At 36.4% G+C, this 22,444-nt stretch overlaps 1 protein-coding gene across 6 annotated transcripts in view; it reads left to right on the forward strand.

Moving 5' to 3' along the window:
• The window catches only part of CADPS2 (calcium dependent secretion activator 2), a 324,748-nt gene that overhangs the window by 181,089 nt on the left and 121,215 nt on the right, over positions 1-22,444 (forward strand). For all 6 annotated transcript variants that reach the window (XM_049814057.1, XM_049814052.1, XM_049814053.1 and 3 more), the window contains exon 9: positions 21,202-21,268. In XM_049814057.1, the coding sequence (XP_049670014.1) occupies positions 21,202-21,268 (67 nt within the window). The remainder of the gene's footprint in view (positions 1-21,201; positions 21,269-22,444) is intronic.

Genomic DNA, 22,444 nt, shown 5'->3' on the forward strand with positions numbered 1-22,444 from the left:
ATCAATGCTAAGACATTGGCTGTGGGGGAAAAAAAAGTAAAGGTACTCTGGAGTTGGTAAGGTAAACTTTTCTCTATATGTACTGAATTCAGAAGAAGTATAGATTATCTACTAAATTAAAATAACTGCCTAATCACTAGACCACAAAGCTTTGGAAAGATGAATTACCAGAACAAGAGGTGGGCTTCAGTCATGTCATATTTTTTTTTACTGCCTAATTCACAGTTTCTTAAATCTAAATTCAGGTCAGAGATAAACTATGTGTAGCTGCCTAAGTGATTTTTAAAAGCTAAGTCTCCTTCTGTTTTAAATGAAACTTGGGCTACTTTGATAGATAATAGGCTACTTTGATAGATAATAGGACAATTTCGCTACAGGTAACCATGCAGTTAGGAGAAATATCTTCACTTCTACTGCTATTTCTTGTTTTTCTGACTAGTTATAGATATTGATCTATATAGATAAAATAGTGTCTGTGTTTATACTCTTATGAAGATGCATGAAATTAAATAGATACTTTATGAAATAAATGTCACTTCAGTTAATTCCTGTGAGGATATTTTTGCACTGGTGGTAGTTCAGGGTTTGTGATGTCCTCTAACATATATATAGCTTGTTCTATTTGGCAGCAGACATGCTTGATTTGTGTTTTTAACATCTGCAGTTTTGTTCAAAGCATTTTTTTATCCTATCATAAGAACAGTAAAGTTTTAAGAAATATGGGTGGAATATATCAGTGTTCTTTATCATTTCTGTTACAATTACTCCTAATTAGTCTCAAATACATATATGAGGTAAATCTTTCTACAAGTACCTGACAGAGATTGCCCACTGCCGTTTGTAACATCAGGCCTTCTGGTATTTTGAGATGACCTGTAATCCATATGCAAATGGGAGGCCAGTTAACTACCTTTGTGCCATTGATGAAAAGATAATCCTCTGCTACTCTTCCTCACGTGTGGGCAAAGGGTGCCTGCCATGAAGGAAGGCCTTGGTCTTCAACCTGAGCCTTGATTCACTAACCATATAACCAAAAATCCTCCTGAGGTTGTCTCAGTTGTTAACTTGTGAAATCTTGTTATAATATGTTGAAGCACTGGGTTGAAGCAGTCTGCTGCAAGAGGATCCTATCACAGGTATCAAGTGTGTATGCAAGTCAGCTGGATCAAAGTAAAACTTAGTCACTCCATCTAGCTATGATTTTATAGCGTGCACAGCTTTTCTCGTCTTTCCTGTTACTGGCAAATGGGACAATGTTTGCTGAGTGCAAAATAAGTCAAAATTAGTGCCCAAGTTGTCCTGAGAACCTCATTCTCATCTACCCATGTAGATTAACTCTTTCAAAGTGTTCTTTATAAGCTAATGGGGATGTCAGTAATATGGAAGATGAACAAAAGCAGGCATATCTAAAGGGAATTCTCTAGTAAAGAAACTTTATTTATGAAGCAAAATTGAGTTAGAGGTTTCTTTTTAATCTAACAAAGTATTATTTTAGATATGACCATTTGAGGACGTCATGGGACTTGTGGAGGGGGAGAGGGGGAGAGATTACACTTTGCTAGCTCTCCAACCTGACCAAAAACTGACAATGTGATGCCAGCACCGGCACTGCAGAACTGTTGGGGTTGCCAACATGGTCACAACACTTCTGAATTAGAGTTGGCTCATGCTCAGACTCAAAGCATGTGACCTCATATTTGCTTGCCTTATACAGAGAACCTTTGAGACACTGGGCAAAAGATTTCATTGTAATCTCTGACAGGAAGGCATAAAGAAGCATCAGAGTTTCAGTTAAGTTTCATTGGCTTCGAAGACAGAAGTAAACTGCAAAGCTTCATTTTCCAATTGATATTCAACCTAGACCTAGCATGACAATCCAAAATCTTAGGACTGTTCAAGACAGGCGCAGTAGCTGTAGGTAGTTCTGCAGTGCTGAAGCAAACTCTATTAATGCCAGTGTTTTACCCACCACTTACAGAAGTTGTGTAGCTGATGAAATAGGCTTTGGTTGAATTTCAAACACAGTTGACTGTTGAAGAAAAAAAGGGGTTTCAGTAAAAAATGTGAGTAGCAACAGGAGTATACAGTGCAGCAAATATCACTGGACTGCAGGAATATCTGCTCTTCTCTTTACGTCAAGGTATGCCAAAATGTCATCTGACATCCAGCACCACATATTTATATGTGTAGGGCATATTTTCTCTGCTCAGTGAATGATCCTGCAGAACAATATGTCAGAAACTACTATGAAAAGTATCCTGGCTGCAAACTTCAGAATACTTTATGAAATGTAGTCATTGCTGAATACCTTGAAATGGAAAGGACTGGCATTGCTGATCTGTAACTTAAATACTCTTCCTGCTGCATGAAGTTAACATGATTCTTTTGAACCATAAGAGCTTTTTACTAAAACTTAGGAAGAGGAGATTATCTTTCTTTTCAACGGTAACTCTCAGACAGTTGCTGACTCCAAAGATCCAAGACCCTGAAGACAAGCCTGTGAGCATCCCTTTCTGCAAGACAAGACTCATAAATCCCAGCACAGAGTAAACCCAAGTGTTTCAAGAACTTCTAACACATGGAATGAGATTACTGAGAAACTAACACAAAATCTGAAAACTAAAAGTGACTTTACAGTTCAGCAGAAATATTGGTTAAATTTTGGCCCATAATTAATTAACATTTTTAAATTTGGGTCCAATAGCAATGGTGTATATTTTTTGTTTAGTCAGAGAGTCAAAAGTGTTATTGATGTAGCTATAATTATATTTCTTGCTAAATTCTGGCAAACCTGTCCTCATTTTTACATTCATAAGGCAACATGCGCTTGTATATACTAAGGTAGAAATTTCCTCTGTACGTTATAAGCAGCATGATAGAATTGCTTGATTTTTAATTCACTTTTAGGGATGTATGGATGCCTTACTATTCTTATTCCAGGGTGTCTCATAGCAGTATTTTCTGTTAAGCTAGTCTAAATTGTGCTAAACTCTAGTATTTCATTGTGCTAAATGAATGCTAGCATTTTGCCATGGAGAAAATTGCTAATGTGTTAACTGTCTTCATTTAAATGATTTTAGTACTATATGCTTTTGCAAAATCAATTGACTGTAATCACTTTTTAAAAATGAAAATTGAACTTCATGAAAAATGACACATTAAAATTACATTAATGATTGATTAGATAATGATGATGGGTTAATGCAAAATTACTATGGAAGGAGGAAGCAAAAGTGTTTATCCTGCTGCTAGATCCTTAGAGAACAGATTATAGCTATGAGCCTGATTTTCAGTGCTTCCCACAGTAATTGCTTCTGAGGAGGCATGGGGAATCTTGAAGACCTTAATGACAGGCCAGTGCCACTTTAATTGCTAAGAGAAGCCAAGAGAATCCTAATTGCCAAGAGAAGCATTACTAATTAAGGTGTCATTCTTCATTCATTCCATAGTAATTAATCTGAAATATTTGTAAAAGCTGAGATACAAATTTAGATCCAAACTCACTTAGCTTAACCACAACAGACTTTATGTGAAAAAGATGTATGGGTTAAGCAAGATTAATAGTCAGAAAACTTAAAATACAATCTTTTTCTTAAAAAAAAATCTTGCTTTGTTTTTACTCATAACTTTTTAAAACATGAAGTAAAAGAATGGAGAACAGATTTAAGAATCTGTTCTCATGAATATGTAATTTATAAATTGTGATTCTCCTCTCACATTTAAAAAAAAATCATTAAAACTGTTTTTTATGTTTCACTGAAAAGCTACGTGCTTCTGAAAACGTTAAGATGGGTTTTCTTCAGCTCTGTGGTGAGCAAAATGGTGCAAGTTCAGTTGTGTATGTATTGTCTTTAGATCATAAATTTAACAACACATGTTCAATATCATCCTGCCTTCACTAGGATTGAGTATGCATAATTGATTAGGTATGGAGAATCCCCATATCAGTACTGCATGTGTGTCACATCATACTTTGGTTCATCTTTGCTAAAATCCTTACTGAGCCTCACAAAATAATCAGTTGGAGTGAGCTGGTCCTGTTGACATTGGTCTGTTTCCTGCGTACTGATTTTTGTACCTTGTTCTCTTCTCAGCGTTATTTAATGCAGTTATGTCGCAGTCTCACTGGGTCCTAAACTCTTTTACTTTTGGCATGGATTATCTCTTATGGTTTACCTTAATGGTGCCTTGCATTCAGATGTAAATGCCAGCTTTTTTCTTCTTACCATGTGAGATCTCAGAACCTATGACTGAGCATCTCGGTGACCCGTAGAATAGCTAGGTGGACTTTTCTAGTCTATACTATTAAATTTCTATCTGCAATTCTCAACTTTAAATCTCTCCCCATCTAAACTTACTGGTCTTCGTGTGCATGTCTGAGGGAAAAAAAAAGAAGTGAAAAAAAAACTTGGCAGCAATTTTCAGTTTATCACTTTAGAGGTCACTTTCAGACCATGAAGATGGTGATGAGCTGTGCTGCAGCACCACTGAAGACTTGTCATCATAGTTTATGTGACTGACTCCTAATTCATGGCTACTCAAGCAAATTTGAATGTAGCATCACTGCTTGAGAGAGACTGGTTGACTGAGTACCTTCTAGCCACAACCACTTGTTGCAGCAGTGGGATGAGATTAAGCCCTGTGCCCAGATGGCATATTGCATGTGATGATCCTACCATGGAGAGAGAAGACTTAAAGGATGAATGGTGCAATGAGTAGTAACCTGGACTTGGCTACCTGAGGCACCTATGAAGGATTTTTAGCCACTGATGGCTACCAAAATTATGCTGCCCAGTACAAAGAGATGGAAATCTGGAAGACCTGAACTGTGCTTGGCATGTGCCTCTTTGTTGACTACAAAGGCAACCAAGCATGAAGTATGCCCAAACAGGTCTGTAAAGCGACTCAGTGGTTGCTGAAGACATGACGATCACCTTATATGTGTTTCTGGGGATTTAGTTCACTCTCTGTCTGGTCTTGTCCTAGACTGACTGCCCTTTAGTGGCTGGAATATGAGAGATGCACTAGCTGAGTACCACATCTGATTTCATTTCATGCAAGAGGAGTCTAGTTCACATGCTCTGAATCAATTCTGCAATGTGAACCAAGTACTGCAACTGGGGGTGATGGAGAGATTCTCTTCAAAAGCACACACCTTATTCAGACTAAGTTACCAAAGTAGATGCATCCTTTTTTATTTAGGTACTTCATTTGTGCTTGTAAATGTTTGCTTTATTGGATTATTTAAAAATATAAAGAATAAAATCTGAACAGTCTTGCCTGTTACTGGAAATGCTCAGATCACAACTTCAGAAGGCTGTTAATGTGTAAAAAGGAATTTTTCGGTATTTTCATTAAAAATAACAAAGCTCGTGGTAACTTAGAAGGCCAAATGATGAACTAAAATTTAACTGAAAAGAGACCGTAGGTTCATTAAATTGTGGGTGAGGAATTGAGAAAATCTAAAGTTTAGTGTGATTTGTAACTGGCTTTTGTTCTAAACCACTAAGTAATAACTTTGGTTTAAGTTTAATTTACTTTTAAGTGTTTTTCATATTCAAGATAAGAAGAATGGATGGGTTGACCATTCAGTGCTATGTGAATTGAAGGTAACGTTAAAAAAATGTTAAGTTGTAGACAAATATGTCTTATTAGGTCCTCACATGGAAGATCATGATCTGAGCAGTTTAGTCACTACATGTACCTGAAGTGAAATATAGGCAAGTCATTTTTTTCCTATGCATCATTTGTCTTACTAAAATGAGAGCATAGAGTAGGCTGCTTATTTTTACTACAATAAATGATGAACAGTTTAAATTTTATCACATCAGAGGTGTTCTAAAATCTGCAGTAATAAGTTCAGAGCAGTGGGAATTTCCTAGTAAGTCTACACTCTAATTGAGGTCTGACTTGAATGTTCAGGTTGGCTTCTTTAGCTTAAATTTCTTCATGCTATTGTTACACAGTTCCCATAGCTTTGGAAAAGTACCATTCAGAACAACGTCTGACTTTTAGTTTTGCTTAAAACTTGAGAAAAAAATTATTACTCTGTAAATACGTCCAAAATATTGCTGACAGTATCTTTAGAATGAAATCACATGCAAGTACCCCTGCTTCATAACCTATTCCAAAATTATATATAGTAGAATATATATATATGTATTTTGTATTAATTTTTTATTATTATAATTGTTAACTTTTTTGCCATCTGAGTTCCTTTCAAAAGTTGTCTGGAAACTTCCCTTACATGCATGAGTCTGTAGTAATGAAGATGTAATGTGATATTCGTAACATTATTACTGTACATAGTCACCTAAGCAACATTCTCATTTTCCCAGACTGTGGCACCAAACATCATTGAAATAATTGTTTTAGATTTTGTTTATATTGCTTTTTTCTACTACAAATCAGCACAGTACACATATCATGCAGGTGAATGATGCAGTTTATTTGTTAGCCTTTCTCATCAGGTGATCTGACTTGTCTCTTGGTACCATACACTAATCTGTGACATAGAATTTAAGAGAGATATTTCCACCTGACATACATTGACATTGCATATGGTTTGGCATGGCCTGGCATTATTTCTGTACAAAGAGTGCCAGTACTACTAGCTGCAAGGATGGGGGCATGCCACCTGCCTGTTGTGTCCTTCTGTCACTTGTGCTGTCCATATGTTATTGTAGGAAGGTAAAATTCACCTTATTTTTGTCTTTTGGAATGTAAACCCTTACAAAATCAAAGGCACTTATAACAGCAAAATTAGTTTTAAATGCTAATTGCACATAAGCAATCTAATCCTCTGTATGTGCCGGAATGCTGGCTCAGTTCTAAACTGTAAGGTCAGTTGAGCTACACTGTGTCTGAGGGTGGATTCCAATTCATAATACACTATTCTGTAGGGGCAAAAATTATTTTAACACCATACTGGATGTAAAGGCAGGGGTAACTTTTTTGTAAATTCAATATAGTGGGGGGGTTTTTCTCCACAGTAGTATAATTTCAATTATTACAGTATTGCATGTAATTTTGACATAGTAACAGAGTCCCTATGGCCCTGCACTAGTGGTGTTTTGTCCAAATAGTATATTTGTCACAGCCAGCTCCCTTTAAATAGTCCACATCCTGTTAAATGTCAACACAAATGTGTTGGCAGTTCCATACTGTACCATTTTGTCAGGGTCCTCAAGTACATCTCACAACCCTGAATAAACAACGTGACAGCATCACCTCGGTAGGCTGGTGGTTTCTGCGATGTCAGTGGTGTAGCGGTGCTTTCATACAGAGTTCTGCATGATTAGCTCACTCTATCTTTTTATTTAAATAAAAACTGTAATGACGAATTCACCCTGCACTAAAATAATCTTTTTAGCATTCTTACTGTCACAAACTTGTTTTAATTTAATCCCATCCTAAATTAACTTTGTGTATGTTCAACGATGTAGTACGGCTTTGTCTTTTTGTAATCTGTGGGATTTTTTTTTCACTTTATGCATAAATGATAAAAAAAAATCAGGTAGATGAAAAATGCATATGAAGTGGTATGTCAGATCCTGTGCATGGTTTGTCTGTCTTGGAGCAAGAGACAGAAAAGACCCCTTCAATTATCTTTCATGCTGCTTTTACTGAGTAAACCAGGGACAAATTGGCAGGGGAAGTGGTGTGGTAGGTGTAGGTTTGAGTTCCGCTGCTAAGTCTCCATCAGGGTCAGACCAAATTCTCTTGCTTTACCAGATGGAGAGCTCCTCTGGTAATGTTAGAAGATTGCCAGCCCAAAACTGCCATCTGCTTTTCTTCAAAGTTTATTCCAAAGATGAGAAGCTATATGGTTCTGGTGAGAGAACAGATTCCTAAATACAAAACTAGTAACCCTTGTTCAGTAAATCAGTGCCTTAGAAGTTACTATTTTTATCGTGTGTTCCTCCATTTCTGATTTTGACCACTGATATTTTAAGCTTATTTAAATTCTGAAACCATTTTAAGTTCAAATTTTTAAGTAGGCTGCACCATGCCATTGACTAAGTAGAACAGTGTAAGTAACTTAGCTCAGTGTGTAGTAGTGCTGGTGTGGAGAAGTCTACCCGAGGATGTTCTCCACTCACACCTGGACTTCTGATGGTCAGTCTCTTTTCTAAAACTGTTTAAGGCTCTCTAGCCCTTTTTCATTTGGTTGTCAGTCTTAGCTTTGAAGGGCAAGCTGAAATCTGAAGCAAGGGACTGAACATGTAGACTACAGAATGATTCCTTTTAGGTTAAGGACTGTAGGCTGGGAACCAATACCATGTTACATGGACATGAGACGTCTTTTTAAGGATCTTTCAGTCAAACCATTTGGAAACACATTCTGAGTAATGAATGCATTCAAACAGAATTGGAGTTGTTAGGCAAGCAACACAACCGGGGCTGATATTTAAATACAACAAATATTGCCAGTAGCTGAGAAAGTATGGTAGAGTAAGATCTCCAAAAATGTTACAGTTGCTTTTCTTTCATTCACTGCTTATGCCAAAAAAAATTGCATCAGAGGAGAGGAACCAATAATTTGTGTAAATGCAGCTTTACCATTATTTTTTATATAGAGAAGCAATGGATCCATTTTCAGACAGAAGATAACTCTGATCCCTAGGTTACTATGGTATGCTTAAGATTAATAAAGTAATTATATGTCATGTAAAATTTTATTTCCATTATAGAATGTGAGTGTTCAGTTTAATCACAAATGCTACATTCATTTTTAATTGAGCTGTGTGTATTCTACTTTATGGAAGGCTTGGGTTTTTTCCTTGCACACTCAATAAATTTTAATTGAACACCTGATTCCTGCCACTAACACATTAACATCTGGACACTATCTATCTTTTATGCATATAGATACACTGATTAAAACTCGGCAGAAAAGCAGATAATAGGAAAACAAAAAGACAACATTATGGAACACTTTCAGCCATAATTTTTTATTATATATTGAGAAGCATTTAATTATCTTACTTCATTTAATTAGCCCCACTACTCTAGGTCAATTGTTTCTTATTGATACGGCATGTTAACAACTTCACTAATTGGCACAAAATAGCATGTGACTATACTAAATGTCTTGTCTTGTCCAAAATAATTTCTTACTGTTTTTTGCTTTACTGAGACTTTTTATTTATTTCACAGTCTCTTCAATAATATATAAAATATTTTGGCAGGGAGTGGCTTGATTTAAAATTTAGCATTTCACTTTTCATTTTTATTTCTGAGTTAAAGACAAAAAAGATACTAAAGAAAAAGTGTTTCTGTCATTATGTTTTAGAATCAGAAAGTATCACTCTACCGTTTGTAGCCTTTAGAAATTCTAGTCCTTCTTCAGAAAGAAAAGTGTACTTTTAAGCATTCTTTATCATTACGAGTTTAAGCATAATTTGTCAGCATTTACAAATACAGTCTAGAAAAAAAATAGCAGCCTTGTGTCACTTCAGCTATTGTACTTTAGTGGTTTCGGTATCTGTTCCATACTGCTCTGTTTTAAACCAATGATTTAACAAATCTGACAACACTAACAGAGTATAGATGAGCTCAAATTATATAATGTTTTAGTGCGTAATACTAATTTCCAGTTAGATAGTAACAGAGATTAGAACAGAGAGTTTATGGAAATGTAATTAATCAAAAAGATTTTTTTTCTGCATGAGATAATTTCTTTGAATAATTGATTATACCTCTTCTTAATTTTAGATTCTTTTCTTCCAAGCCATTTTGATATTTTTCTTTAAAGGCGTAACATATTTTTGACTCAGTAATTCCTCAAGATGTATTTGGTATCTCTGTACCAGGAAAAAAAGGTTACAGTTTCACCAATTGGCACTTTTGCAGTTTACCAAATACTGATACTTTTGCAAGTGATTTCTATGCATTTTGGGTTTGGATAATCTTTATAATATATGTGTTCAACTGTGTTGGCACTTCAACAGATGAAGTAACTCATCATTATGCAATGAATGTTCTTCCCCTAATTTGAGAATAAATGTATTATTAATATGTACGACTGTGCTCCCATATATACATGATTTGTGGAATAATAAGACATTCTACTTATTTAAAATATTCATTTTAAAACTATTTCAAATATAAGTTTAACAGCCCTTGCTAGAAGTTTAATTTAACCAGTTTTGTGGTTACACAGTGACATTTTCTTTCCTCTTCAAGTCAGTCACAAACAAGTAGCAGGAATCGATTTGAACTACGTTTTCTTAGTGTGGGCCATTGCATTATACATATCCTGACATCCACAGGAGGGCAGCGTGGTTAAATTAAGGGAGAAGATGGGAATATGATTATAATGCAGCTAAATGAATCTCACTTTTGATTGTTTATATTGTGTTGTGAAACCTTTATAATTGAGAATAGTGCATATTTTCCTAGCCAATACAGATAAAGCAATTGCATGTTACTTTTAGAAGGGTCCGAGTGTAGCTTCTTAGCAGCTATAAACGTGAAGTTTTTCTCTGTATGTATATAGTCTATTTTAAAAGCAGGTTTTAAGGTATTTAATGTGGGAGTTATTAAAGCCTGGTTGGAAATTTATCTCTGCAAATTCCAATAAAATCTGTTATAGTATTTTGGTAAATCAAATATTTGAAGAGCGGAGGTAGCTATTCCAGTAGGTTTATGGGAAACTGGAACTGCTCTGCTCTCTAACTCTTGACTGAGTTATAGCAGGATATGAGTCCTTTTATATATGTGTGTCTAAATATATGTATACACACACATACACATGAAGTTCTGTTTGGGGAAAGGGATTGAAAAATCTCAGTCTCAGATTTGAACAGTAATCAATGAGGGATACTAAAAAGAGTAATTATAGTTTTTGTTCCATTTAAATTGATCACCAAAACACTCATAGAAGGCATTTTACCCTTTGTGTTACATACAAAAAAATGCTATTTTTAAAAAAGTATTTCTAAAACTTCAAGTGAGGAGAAACCACTCAAACCAAACCTTATGTCCAGTTCATCAGTGTTACAACTTACATTTTCTCTTAGATTTTATGGAAAAAAAATTTATTATTTTTATGTAACAGCAGTTTTACGGTTGACTATCACTTTAGTATTGCTATTCTGGTGAGGCAGTTGCTTCTCAGAGCAATCCTGTGCAGCAGGAATGGGCTGACCCCAGTAGATGGCTCTGATGTTCCCTCACAGGTGGTAAATTCTGTATGCCTGAAGTCCTGCTTCTACAGCTCCAAACATGAATCAGCTCCAGTTTAATAACTAGTGCAGGCACAGTGCATTTGAATGTTTTTATTTGCTACGTATTTGTTACAGTAAAGAACTTCTGACAAAGAGCAAATCTGTGCTGCTGTTACATGCTTATATCTTTCTTGTATATCAGGTTTTGTTTTTTGTCTCACCACCACCCAAAACATTACCATTTTCAAGATACTCACAATTTTTTAGGAATTTTTTTTCCTAATTATGTTAATCCATTTTAAAAATCCTGAATTCCATGAAGGGATACTGAAGTTTCTCAAAGGGGATATATATTTCTCAGCAATGCATTTCTATTGTTTCCTAGAATAACACCTGCAGAATTCAGTTTTAGATTGTTTGCTTCCGTGTGGCATTTCCAAGGGTAAACATCCAATCATGTTAACAGTTCTAATGCAAATTATTGTACACTGGAAGCTGTCTCTTCCAGTGCCACAAGACAATCGCTGAATAATACTAGTAGGTGGCAGTTTCAGAGCAAACCAGAAGAGCTGCTTCTAGGCGCAGTTGTGATGTGGAACATCTAGCTGAGATGTGTAACCGTGCTACTAGGTGTAGACTTTGAAAGTTTAAAAGGGTTGAGAAAGCCATTGTGGAAATTCATTGAAACAAAAATCCATTAACAAGTAGTAAATACAGAGCCACCACTTCTAGATAAAGAAACTCCTAGAGCCAGTAATAGCATGAGTATAGGAGAAAATTCTGGGGATGTATAACCGCATGCTTCCATCCAGTTGCTGCTTCCCTCTGCATCCCATTGGGAGTAGGGTACAGGCCTGAATATGCTTTTGGGTGGCCACTTCTATGTTCTTTCACAGAGGAGGTTTCTTCAAAAGAGCCGAAGTGGCACGGAGTCAGAAGTCTTTTTGTTTCTTTGGCATCTTTAAAATTCTACATGTTTTCTGTGTAGGAAAGTTTCTTAAGATGGATATTTTAAGAGAACTGATTGGCTGGGTCATACTATGAAAGCTTTCTTCCCTGTTCTTACCCCTGTACTGCCATCAAAAGGTGGCCAGGAATATAAAAGTACTTTTTTGACTTTTGATGAAAGGATGACCTACAGTTGTCGTTCTGCACTGGTAGGTTTTCCAAGGCGGAATGTCTCAGAATGTTAGATTAGCCTTATTGTCTTGGACCAAATGTTCATCTAACTCAGTATCATGTCTACCACTGTGGCCAGCAGCAGATGACAGGGAAAGTTTCTAAGAGTAGTCTCGGTACTCTTTCAGACTCCACCACCTGCAGAGTAGGGACTTTCTGAGACAGATAGGGTTCTTTGTGTATACTCCCATGCAATGCAATTGAGTTTCTGTTTCACAAACCTGTCCAGGAATGCCTAAAATGCACAATGAAACATAACTAATTTGAGTTCATGGAAACAAGCCATAACAGTTGCATTGCTGTGTGAGAATGGAAATTAGTGTCTGGCACTGTTCCTCCATTCCTTAGAGGTGCTAGAGATGCAACGGAGATAATCTGCACTGCTGATACAGGCAGCATCATGTGTTTTTCTGCTGTTTTATGTTGGATGGAAAGAGAAGTACTCATTGGTTCCAATGTTTACATGAAGTCTGGTAGATTAAAAGGGAGTTTTCCAATGTATGAGAGCATGAAGTGTCAAAATTTTAATCCAGAAGAAAATCACATAGTTCCCAATAAAAAGTTTTTATTTCTGCAACATGGGAAGAGACTGCTATTTCAGAGATTGTATATGAATTCCAAGAAGGCAACTGCATTTTCCCCACTGTTGTTTAAATTGCACTCTAGCCCTTTTCCACTGGACTGGAAAGTAGCACAACTAAAAAGAATTTTTTTTCTACCAGGTGTGCCAAGCACTTTGAAATCTTTCCAGTCAACAGTCTCTGTTCTTTATCAGCTAAGTTCAGTCATTGCATCCACAGAAGCTTTACTTTATAGCACTGACTGAAAAGAGCAAACTAATATGTATTATTCTGAATTGTGCTTTACAATGAGTACTTTTGTCAGACTGCAAACAACAAACATTTTCTGTGAATGTCACATTACCTACTTTTCATGATGCATAGGTACAGAAAAGCCTCCTTCATTTCATCTATTTTTAGGCAACTAACTGCAATGCCTGAATTTGGGGTCTTGGCACTGTAGGGATCTGGTATAGCCAATGGAGACAAAAGCTGCTTCCAAAGGGTAATTTGCAAAGCTCCGAAGATGAAATATGCCCTGAGTAGTTTACACTGGATCCATACAAAATATGAGGGAAACACGGTCACTGAAAGTCGCATAGTGGAGTTGCAAAGTCTGCAAATATTTAATTTGCTGCTTCTCTTTGGAACATTTTCTTTTATATTTTTTTAAATAATGAATGATTTGCATGTTTTGACACATGGAGTGAAAAGGCTGAACAGCTTTACAGGCTTCTGAAATGCATTTTCCAATGTCTGGAAGACAAGGGCTGCTGTGAGGCTTTTCTGAATGTTTCTTCTGCTGCGCTAGGACCTCAGGTTCCGAACAGTTCTCGCTTTTCTCCGCTTTGGTTTCTCTCCTACAGAAGCTAATATAATAATGCCAACATCCCTCACTGGATGTGTTGTGAGGAGTAATTACATGGAAGTTTATAAAGCACTACTCAAGTGTCAAGCAATGTTCCTATTAAGAAGATGATAGGTAAGTTAGGACTTGTTAAACTGATTTGTTTCAAAACTTTGGTGATGCTTTAAAACATTATTTTTAATTTAATTATTTTAGGGATTTTTAAAAAATCCGGATGTGAAGGATTTTAAAAAACAGTTTCAAAACATCATAACATTCTGAATAAATACCTTCTATGTGCACAAATTGAAGGAAAGTGCTAGACTAATTCATTAGCATAATTTCTGTGCTTTGTTTCAAATCACAAATAGGGACACCAGGTGTAACATATTTTGTCACACCTTTGCTAGATCAGATGTACCTCTTTATACTGATTCATAAGGAGTTTAAACTACCCACTAGTGATAATGACAACAAATGTTATGAAATACTTAGAATTTACAATTGTTAGGTGGAAATCTGTGCATCTTGTTCTGCTTGTATGTTTTATTACCAAAAAAATACAAAATTAGCTCTGTTGAGGTCTGTATTCTTTACAAAATTAAAGTTACAGAAATTCAAAAGCAGCTTTCTAGGCAGTGAAAAGAAATACATAACTAGCCAGAGATAACCAAAGCCAAGTATCATTCCTAAAAGAGTTCACTGCTGTTACTAGGCTCTGCCACTCTTCCCAAGAGTGGGCTATTTTCAACAAATTGGACTCCAGAATTGGAGTTGCTTCAGTTGGCGGCTTAGTTCATTGATTTGTTTTATACCAGTGTGACACTGAGCAGGGTGTTTTGACTGATTCCATCAGTGGCAGTGTATGACCTAGAAACAAAAGTAGATGTTTCATATTAAGAGGTCCTTGGCCATTTAGGCTTTCTAGATCACAAATAATATCACTGCCTGGCTGGAAGAAGGGTCAGCAGTTTTTTGATCTAATTGCAGTGTCATATACTTCCAGTGACATGGAGAGATGTCTAGGTTGCATGCCCGGATGTTTCTGGGTGCTCAGGATGTTTCTGAGGTGATTTAAGGTCTGGCAATGTAAAGAACTGTTTCCACAGCCAAACTGGATGCTCAAGGCAGAGCAGTGCAGTTGAAACCTTTTCTACTACATCAACATTAGCATTTAAATTCAGATTTTCACTCTTAAAACTAATCTCTTAGTTGTTCCTGCTTACTATGCTTTATTTCACATCATGGAACAGTTTGTGTTCACAGACTGTTATCCTTTTAGATGAAATTAAACCAAGAGATGAGCTCCAGGAGTGCACCCATATATGCTGCAACCACTTGTAGCTATTTGGTCCATGGGTTCAGACTAGAGCTAGTCCAAAGTAACCGGCATCAAAAAGCACAGAGAATGGATGTCTGCTCCTCAGCACCAGCTGTTTTGCAGTTGTGCTGCATTACCTGTTTACATTACGATTAGATTACATTAGAATCGGAGCACTTTCTGCATTTATGTTGCATCTGAAGGATTTCATTCTTTTGTTGCCTGGAATTCTCTCAAGGCTAAAGGATGTTCTTCTGTCTTGACAAACACTCCCACTTCACATACCAAATAGGTTTCATGATATGACATAAATTGGATTAATAATTCTGAAGTTGCCATTGCAGTTACTTCACATGTTCCATAAGTACTGGCATGCATATTCACAAATGTTGAAGCGCTCTGGAGTGCAGTAAGACATCACTGTTAAAGAATCTAGGGATATCTGATCTTCCAGCATACAAATAACCATTTATACTGTAAGTTGTTTGGGGGGGGGGGAACCCACGTTTTCCTGTTCGTATTATGAGTATCTTGCTCATTGGAATAAATGGAACTGTTTTCTGTGGCTGTGGTGTTTGTATTGCTTGACATTCTTCAACATTTCTTTATCCTTAGCAGGCATAATTACAGTAGAAGTTTAGGCTGATTTTTTTCATTCCATCTGTTGAAGGCTTATTTAGTTCTGTTTCTCAAGAGCACAGAGAGTACTAAAATGAATCCGAGAATGTTTACAGCTAGGTTTCTTATGACCCGGGTCATATTGTTGTCTTGAATCAGTTCTCTCTCTCATCCTCAACTGAAGACAAAAAAATGGCTTAATCTTACGGGGTTAAATAAAAGAAGGAATGCGGTGCAAGGAAGATTCCTTTTATGCAAGCGGGCAGGGATGACTGAAAGTGCCTGTGGGCATTTGGTCCCTATTGGCTCTCACAGCAAATGCAATGATGCCCACAGATAGCCTGTATTGTTGTCAGTTAAATGGGATCATGAGTGTCTGAAAGGTGTTTGAGAATGAACTGAAAATCATTTTCACAAGTGGATGATTACTTCTGCCACATGTTAACCGAACTCTATCAGAGTGGCCCAGATTTTTGAGACTGCATTAATTGCTCTTTCAACCTTGACTGAGGTTTCTCTTTAAGAAAGGCCTTTGCTGGACTAAACTGCTACACGTATTGATTTTTCTTTCTGTATTTTTTTCATTGTTTGTGATAAATGAAGCCTTTTACAAGTAGAGAATTTATCATTCAAGATGTAGATAGATTGCTTCATTCCTTAGAATAAAAAGGCCCGTCTAAAAATGATCTCTGTAGAAGTAGTAAGTCCTTTCTCATTTCTCCAGCAGTGAATAGCTCCGGTATTCCACACTCAATTATGTTTTTCAGCTATTCATTAGTGCTGATTTTTTCATCAAAAAGTAGAACCCTGCACCCTCACAGCATGGACTTAGAGCAAATAAGCTGCCATCTTCTTTGCTGTGTATGCTGTCACATAATTGAAACTGAACTATAATATTTAGCAATATGGTTTTGCATTTTTATATCACAAGGAAATGCACTTTGAAAAATATTCAACCTTTATATATTTAAAATACAGTGATACTCAGAATTTTTAAAGAAGACGGTTGTTCAGTTTGTTCTATTTCCAGAGGAGAAAATGATACTAAGACAAGATGATATACAAAACATTTTTAGCCAGGTTTTTCTGTGTTTTGTAGTAGAAATGTAATTTCTTGTGGTTTTATTTGTTTGCGAGGAAAATAAACTTTAAATAGTAAATGTTTATTTTTCTACCATATTGTCAGGCATAATCGGGTAAATCTCTGACTTCATATAAATCTGATTTTTACTTTTTAATTTGGGAGTGAGTGAAGAGAAAGAAAGCAGTATTAAATAATGTTGAAGAGAAGAAAATTATAGAACTGTTTTTAAGAGCAAAAGTCTCAAAGTGCATGGGTTGTATGTTTGGTTGGTTGCGTTTTCATATTACTACAAAATGGTGTTAGAAAATCTTTACATTGAGGTAGCACTTAATGACTCAACGCATTTGATCAAGGTCCTATTTTCTATTTGCTGTATAAAAGCAGGTGTATTAGTCTTAAGTTACTGGAAATTATGTGAATAATATAAAAAGACTGAAGAAGGCAACTGAGCATATACATACTAACTATAAATGTGCTTTCTAATGTGCACATGTACAGATATAGATGTTAGTATACATATTTATTATATTAATATATTTTTACAGAATAAAAGTCTGCCATCTATATCTGTTTCTATGTACATCAGAAAGCCAATCTTTCATAAATTCTTGTCAGTCTACTCATTAAACACTCTCAAACATGGTCTTAAAGAGAAGTCAAAATAAATCTATTTAGTAATAAACAATTACTATTTCAGTGCTCAGAAAGAGGGGAACTATTTCAGTGTCTTCCTTCTCAGTGTATGGCTGAGCTGTAATAATTCAAGAATTATTTTAGATTATCCCAACTCTGGAACCCCGGTTAGAGTGAGAAGAATATAGCAAGTGGTGTGGTTAATTTTTAGAAATATGGAATTGCCTACTTCTAAATATCAGTTTCTTCTCTGTATTGCACAGAATATTTTACCTAAAGAAAGGTACAGTGTTAGAAGGAATGACTGTTGTGTGTTTCTTGTGGCTGCTGAGGGTGTTTAAAATAGTCTGAACAATTAATGCTATGCATCTTCTGCACATTTTTTTGGATGGAGTGAGTGGGGCTTGTAGGTGAATACAGATACAAATACGGGTAGAGAAATAGCAGGCTGCAGCTCTGTGAGTTGGTGACTATGAGGGTCTGCTCTAGTTTGTGGTACTGACATTCACATGAGACCCATGAAAAATGATGCAATTCCCCATCTTAAAAATAAAACATCCTTCAACTTAGCTCTATGACTTAGTTCACTTCTGAATCTGTTAACCTATTAATTTTTTATTCCAGTTGTGAAACCCAGGCATCATTTAATTCTGGAAACTGGCTTTTGTAGACTTTTTGTGTTCTAGACTTCAACTGCAGCTTCTGCAAATCCTAGATATTACTGTCCAAATTTAACAAGGGTCTTAGGTCCTTTGCTTCCCATTTTTTTCAATGGAAACATTTTGGAAAATGGAATTTTTTTCCATTTTCAATGGAAAATAAATGGGAAAGAAGTTCAAAGAGGATTCTGGGAGTCTAGGATGTTTGGCTCCTTCTGGCTGTAAATGCTAGACTCTTGAGTAAGAATTAATCTCCTCATCTTTCAGGAGCATGCACACTTAATAAGAGCACAGGATATAGCCCTTGTAAATGGCTGAAACTTTCTACATTAGGAAAAAACTGTCACCCTTAGAGATGGCACTGCAAGAGGGTTTAATAACGTAAAATTATAACTGTGTGTATATAGTGATTTGTAAAACCGAGTAACACAAGGTTTTGCACTTCTATGCTAAATCCCAGCTTTGTGTCATGAATGCTGTTTTCTCTGTTACCTAATCTTACCTAAGACCAGCGGATTTTAAAGTTAGGTAGTTAATGTTCCGCTCCTTTGTTTCCCAAGGAAGCTCTTATTTAACACTTAGTTGGAAGTGATTTATAGGTGGAATAAAAAGTGCATGTTGCTATTTAATTTCTTTTTTGTATGCGTTCTTATTTTATAATTTTGAATTTACTGTAACTTGTGATAGTTCTGCCTGTACTGCAGGCCCATATGTGGTATATCTTACATGAAATGTAATTTAAAAAGCAACCAACCTTTTCTCTGATAACAAATATTCTTTTAAGATCTCTTATTTTAAAAGCACCTTTCTATACCAGGCTCAGTTAATAATGAGGAAGAATGAATTAAACCTGATATTTCTAAGGTTGGGTTACTCATTTTCTGCTATGTTCCTGTTAGAATGTAAAGTCACTGCTGTTGCTGATACGAGGATTACTTGCTGATGATGATACCGGGATTACTCTCAAGCAAGAATAAGCCTCTGTTAGTCTATGGCTCCTTTACAGTCATTTAAGACAGAGTAGGAACATAGGATATCTTTGTACTGTGGCATTCAAGGACTGTGTATTCTCAGTTGGTCTTCACAGTCCATGGGGTTGTTGTCCTCTGACATACATCAGAGAAACCTACAGAATATTCTGAGGGATGCAGTGGCATAATCACCATGTAGAACAGGGCAGGCTTAGGACTGAGAGAGCCCAAAGGCCACCTGCGGGCCGTTTTACTTTTCTCCCCACCCGTCATTAATCTTCAAGGCTGAGGGAAATTCATCAGTCATTCTTCCTCCACCCTATGGCAACAGTAAAGAGATTAACAGGTCAATAGCAATGTGGTATGCTTTGGGGAAAGTAAATGTTCTGATTTAAGGGAACATGCCTGGCTCTTTTGGAACATGTATGAAAAGCAAAATAGTTTGTATTTTGTGGGGGAGTATGTGCCTATCGCTCTGTGAGGTGAAGGCTTGCTTAGTTGCAAAACATTATAAACTTTCAAATAAACCCTAGTAGGCCCTTTTTTTGGTACCCTTTCTGACATAACCCTTACTCCTTTCCTTTCTTTCAGTTGAATTTGTAATAATCACAGAATTAAGAAGTTAAAAAGAGTGTGGCAGGATCTGGACTATTCAAAGAAAGCTACATCAGCTGGTAATTGCGTACACAAAGCCAATTGTCCTCTCTCTCATACAAATAAAAAGCAGAGTAACCAAGCAAGGCAGAGCTTCAACACAGGTGTAGCAGGAGTTGAAGCAGGGGAAGATACCAGTGTCGTAGTAATGAGGGAGCCACAACGTAATCTGACAAACCACCACAATTAATAAGCATTATGCTGAACATTCATGTTAGGCAAAAATTTGTCCTTTGTGATACCTGAAGTAGGAACGAATGTGCTTGAGTGGATGCCCAAGACAGGTGGAAACAAGTTTTGCCTGTATCTTACTTGCCTGTTTCACATGAGATGTTAGTTCACTGCTGTTTTTCAACTGAGTTAAAAACTAGTGGGCAACAAAGCCCCTGAAATGATCAGAAAGTAGAGGGCAGCAGACCCTGTCCTCTTACCACAAAGGCACTGTCCATCTAGCAGTCATCCAACCAACCATCTCCAGTCCTAGTTATTTTAACTTCTCCGTTATATATGTGCCAGCATCCTCTGGAGAGTGCCCTGTGAAGCCAGCATTCATTGGTCTGAACAATTTGGATCTTTGTTCTGCCTTTGACCCACCTAGTTGTACTAGATGCCCTTGACAGAAGCTGGCCAGCCAGAAGGGACATCTCATAGGTAATATTTTGCTCCTCTGTCAGGTTTTAAGCAGCAGATCCTTACCACTCATAGGCTCTTGCTTTTACAGTCCCATAGCTCATCCTTTTCCTCTTGCTGTCGTTGTTAACAGCAGTGCAACATGAACACAGTGACAGAAAAGACTGTCAGTATAGTGCAATAAAACTTGCTGCAACTTCTTGGGTAACAAGGGTGCTTCATCTACTACCAAACAGTATCAACAGCTGCGTTTTTGTCATCTCACTGGTTGATACTCCTGATTACATTGTCTGATTCAAAGCCTGGAAATTGCAAAGATGACAAGGAGGTTTTTGGAATCTAAGAGTCTATAGTGAAGTGCTTCTGTTTGGGAAATACTAGTTTACCCTGGAAAAAAATTTAATCTTGTGTGGATGCTGAAATTTTCTTATTGAGCATTTCCTGAACTGACACTGTGACTGACTTCTCACAGACTAGAGAAACACTAGCAAATCTATGGAAAACAAATGGGAAAAAAAGTGTTGGGGAGTTTAACTTTTCTAACGTTCAGTATTTCTGTGTAGTCAAAAGTATCCTACTTTAAGCTATTTTTTCTGTTTTCAAACATAATTGGTAAAATGTAAGTGATAAGCAGGTTAGTCTTCTCAAACATGAGATATTTTGTTTCTGCTTTTTTTCTTTTCTGGGGTGAAAAGGAGTATCTCTTTGCATATTTGTGGTCTGAGTAAATAGAAGAAAAAGTCACTTCTTAGATGTAACACTGAAGAAGCAGCTCAGTAGGTAGAGCAAATGAATACACTCATCTGTATTGGGTCCTCCTAATATCATGCTCCTCATTAATGGAAAAACATTCCCTTTGTTATTTCCTTTGCAGATATTTGTATGCTCTAGGACAGAAGGTTTGGAAGCGCTGGAAAAAACGCTACTTTGTTCTTGTTCAGGTTAGTAGTCTACCATGAAATGTCATTAAAAAGTAGTTTTGGACTATCAGTTTTCTCACGTATAGTTTCCGGAGCCATTAGTAAATCAGTATCTTCAGGCAACATACGCAGCACTACTGCAAGCTTCTTACAGCACAGAGATGTCCTGGGTACTTTTTTTTTTTTTTAATTTACATATGTAGTAAACAGAAATGCCACTGAGTTTTACATATACATGAATGAGTCCCTACACTGAGCAATGTTTCAACTGAAATTTCTGAATGAAATTATTGTGACCTTGAAACATTCCGCTGACAGTTTTCTAGCAGCGCTCAATTTAAAACAGTTATGTTTCACAAAGTGGATTGTACTTACTGTTTCATTTATTCTGTCTCAACAAAGATTTCCTGCCTTTAAAGTTAAGCAACAATAGTTACTATTAAGAACTTTTTTGTAAATATTTTTGAATGCTATTTTTTGTTCTTCCTTGTAGTATTAATTGGGTAAAATTATGTAGTTGTTACAGAAAATGTAGTGTAGCAATTGTTCTTGGCCACAAAACTGTGCTGGGTGGATATTTCATAATTTTTTGTCCAAGCCCAGAACTGTAAGTATTTTCACCTGCTAGTGAATGGTGACATTAACATGCGATTACTAGAACAGGAATAGGAAAGTAGATTTTGAGTGGTCAAAACTGACAAATGAACGATTTTTGTGAGTCTTTGGAAAAATTATTATTTTCTGTTTGTGCTTGTCTTCAGATTGCAGTTACAAATTTGATGTTCTTCTGAATCAGTGCAGAGAATGCTATTCTATGTCCTTTGTTTTGTTGACAGAAAACTGTTAAAGTGTGAGTCTCCATAAATGTCATACAAAGGATGAAGCCTGTTAACAAGGCTTTTTTAAGAAAGAAGGCTTCTAAAACTGCTTTACAGAAAGCCTGATTCCTTTCCCTTCCACTCATCTGGTCTCCTCCTACTCCTAAATGATGGAAATTGTAAGGATGTAAAAAAAAAAATCCTGAATAAGGTCTTTAATAAAGTAAAGTTAAAAGCTGAGAGTGTTTGCATATTATTACTGCTAAGCTTGATGTCAGTACAGTGTTCTCCCTGCCTTCAATGGGAATTGGCTTGCATATTGATAATCAGTGAGTAACAGTTGTAAGGTTGAACAGGATCTTCTGGAGAGTCTACTGAA

Source organism: Accipiter gentilis, chromosome 11 (assembly GCF_929443795.1).
Source record: "Accipiter gentilis chromosome 11, bAccGen1.1, whole genome shotgun sequence".
Classification (NCBI taxonomy): Eukaryota; Metazoa; Chordata; class Aves; order Accipitriformes; family Accipitridae; genus Astur; species Astur gentilis.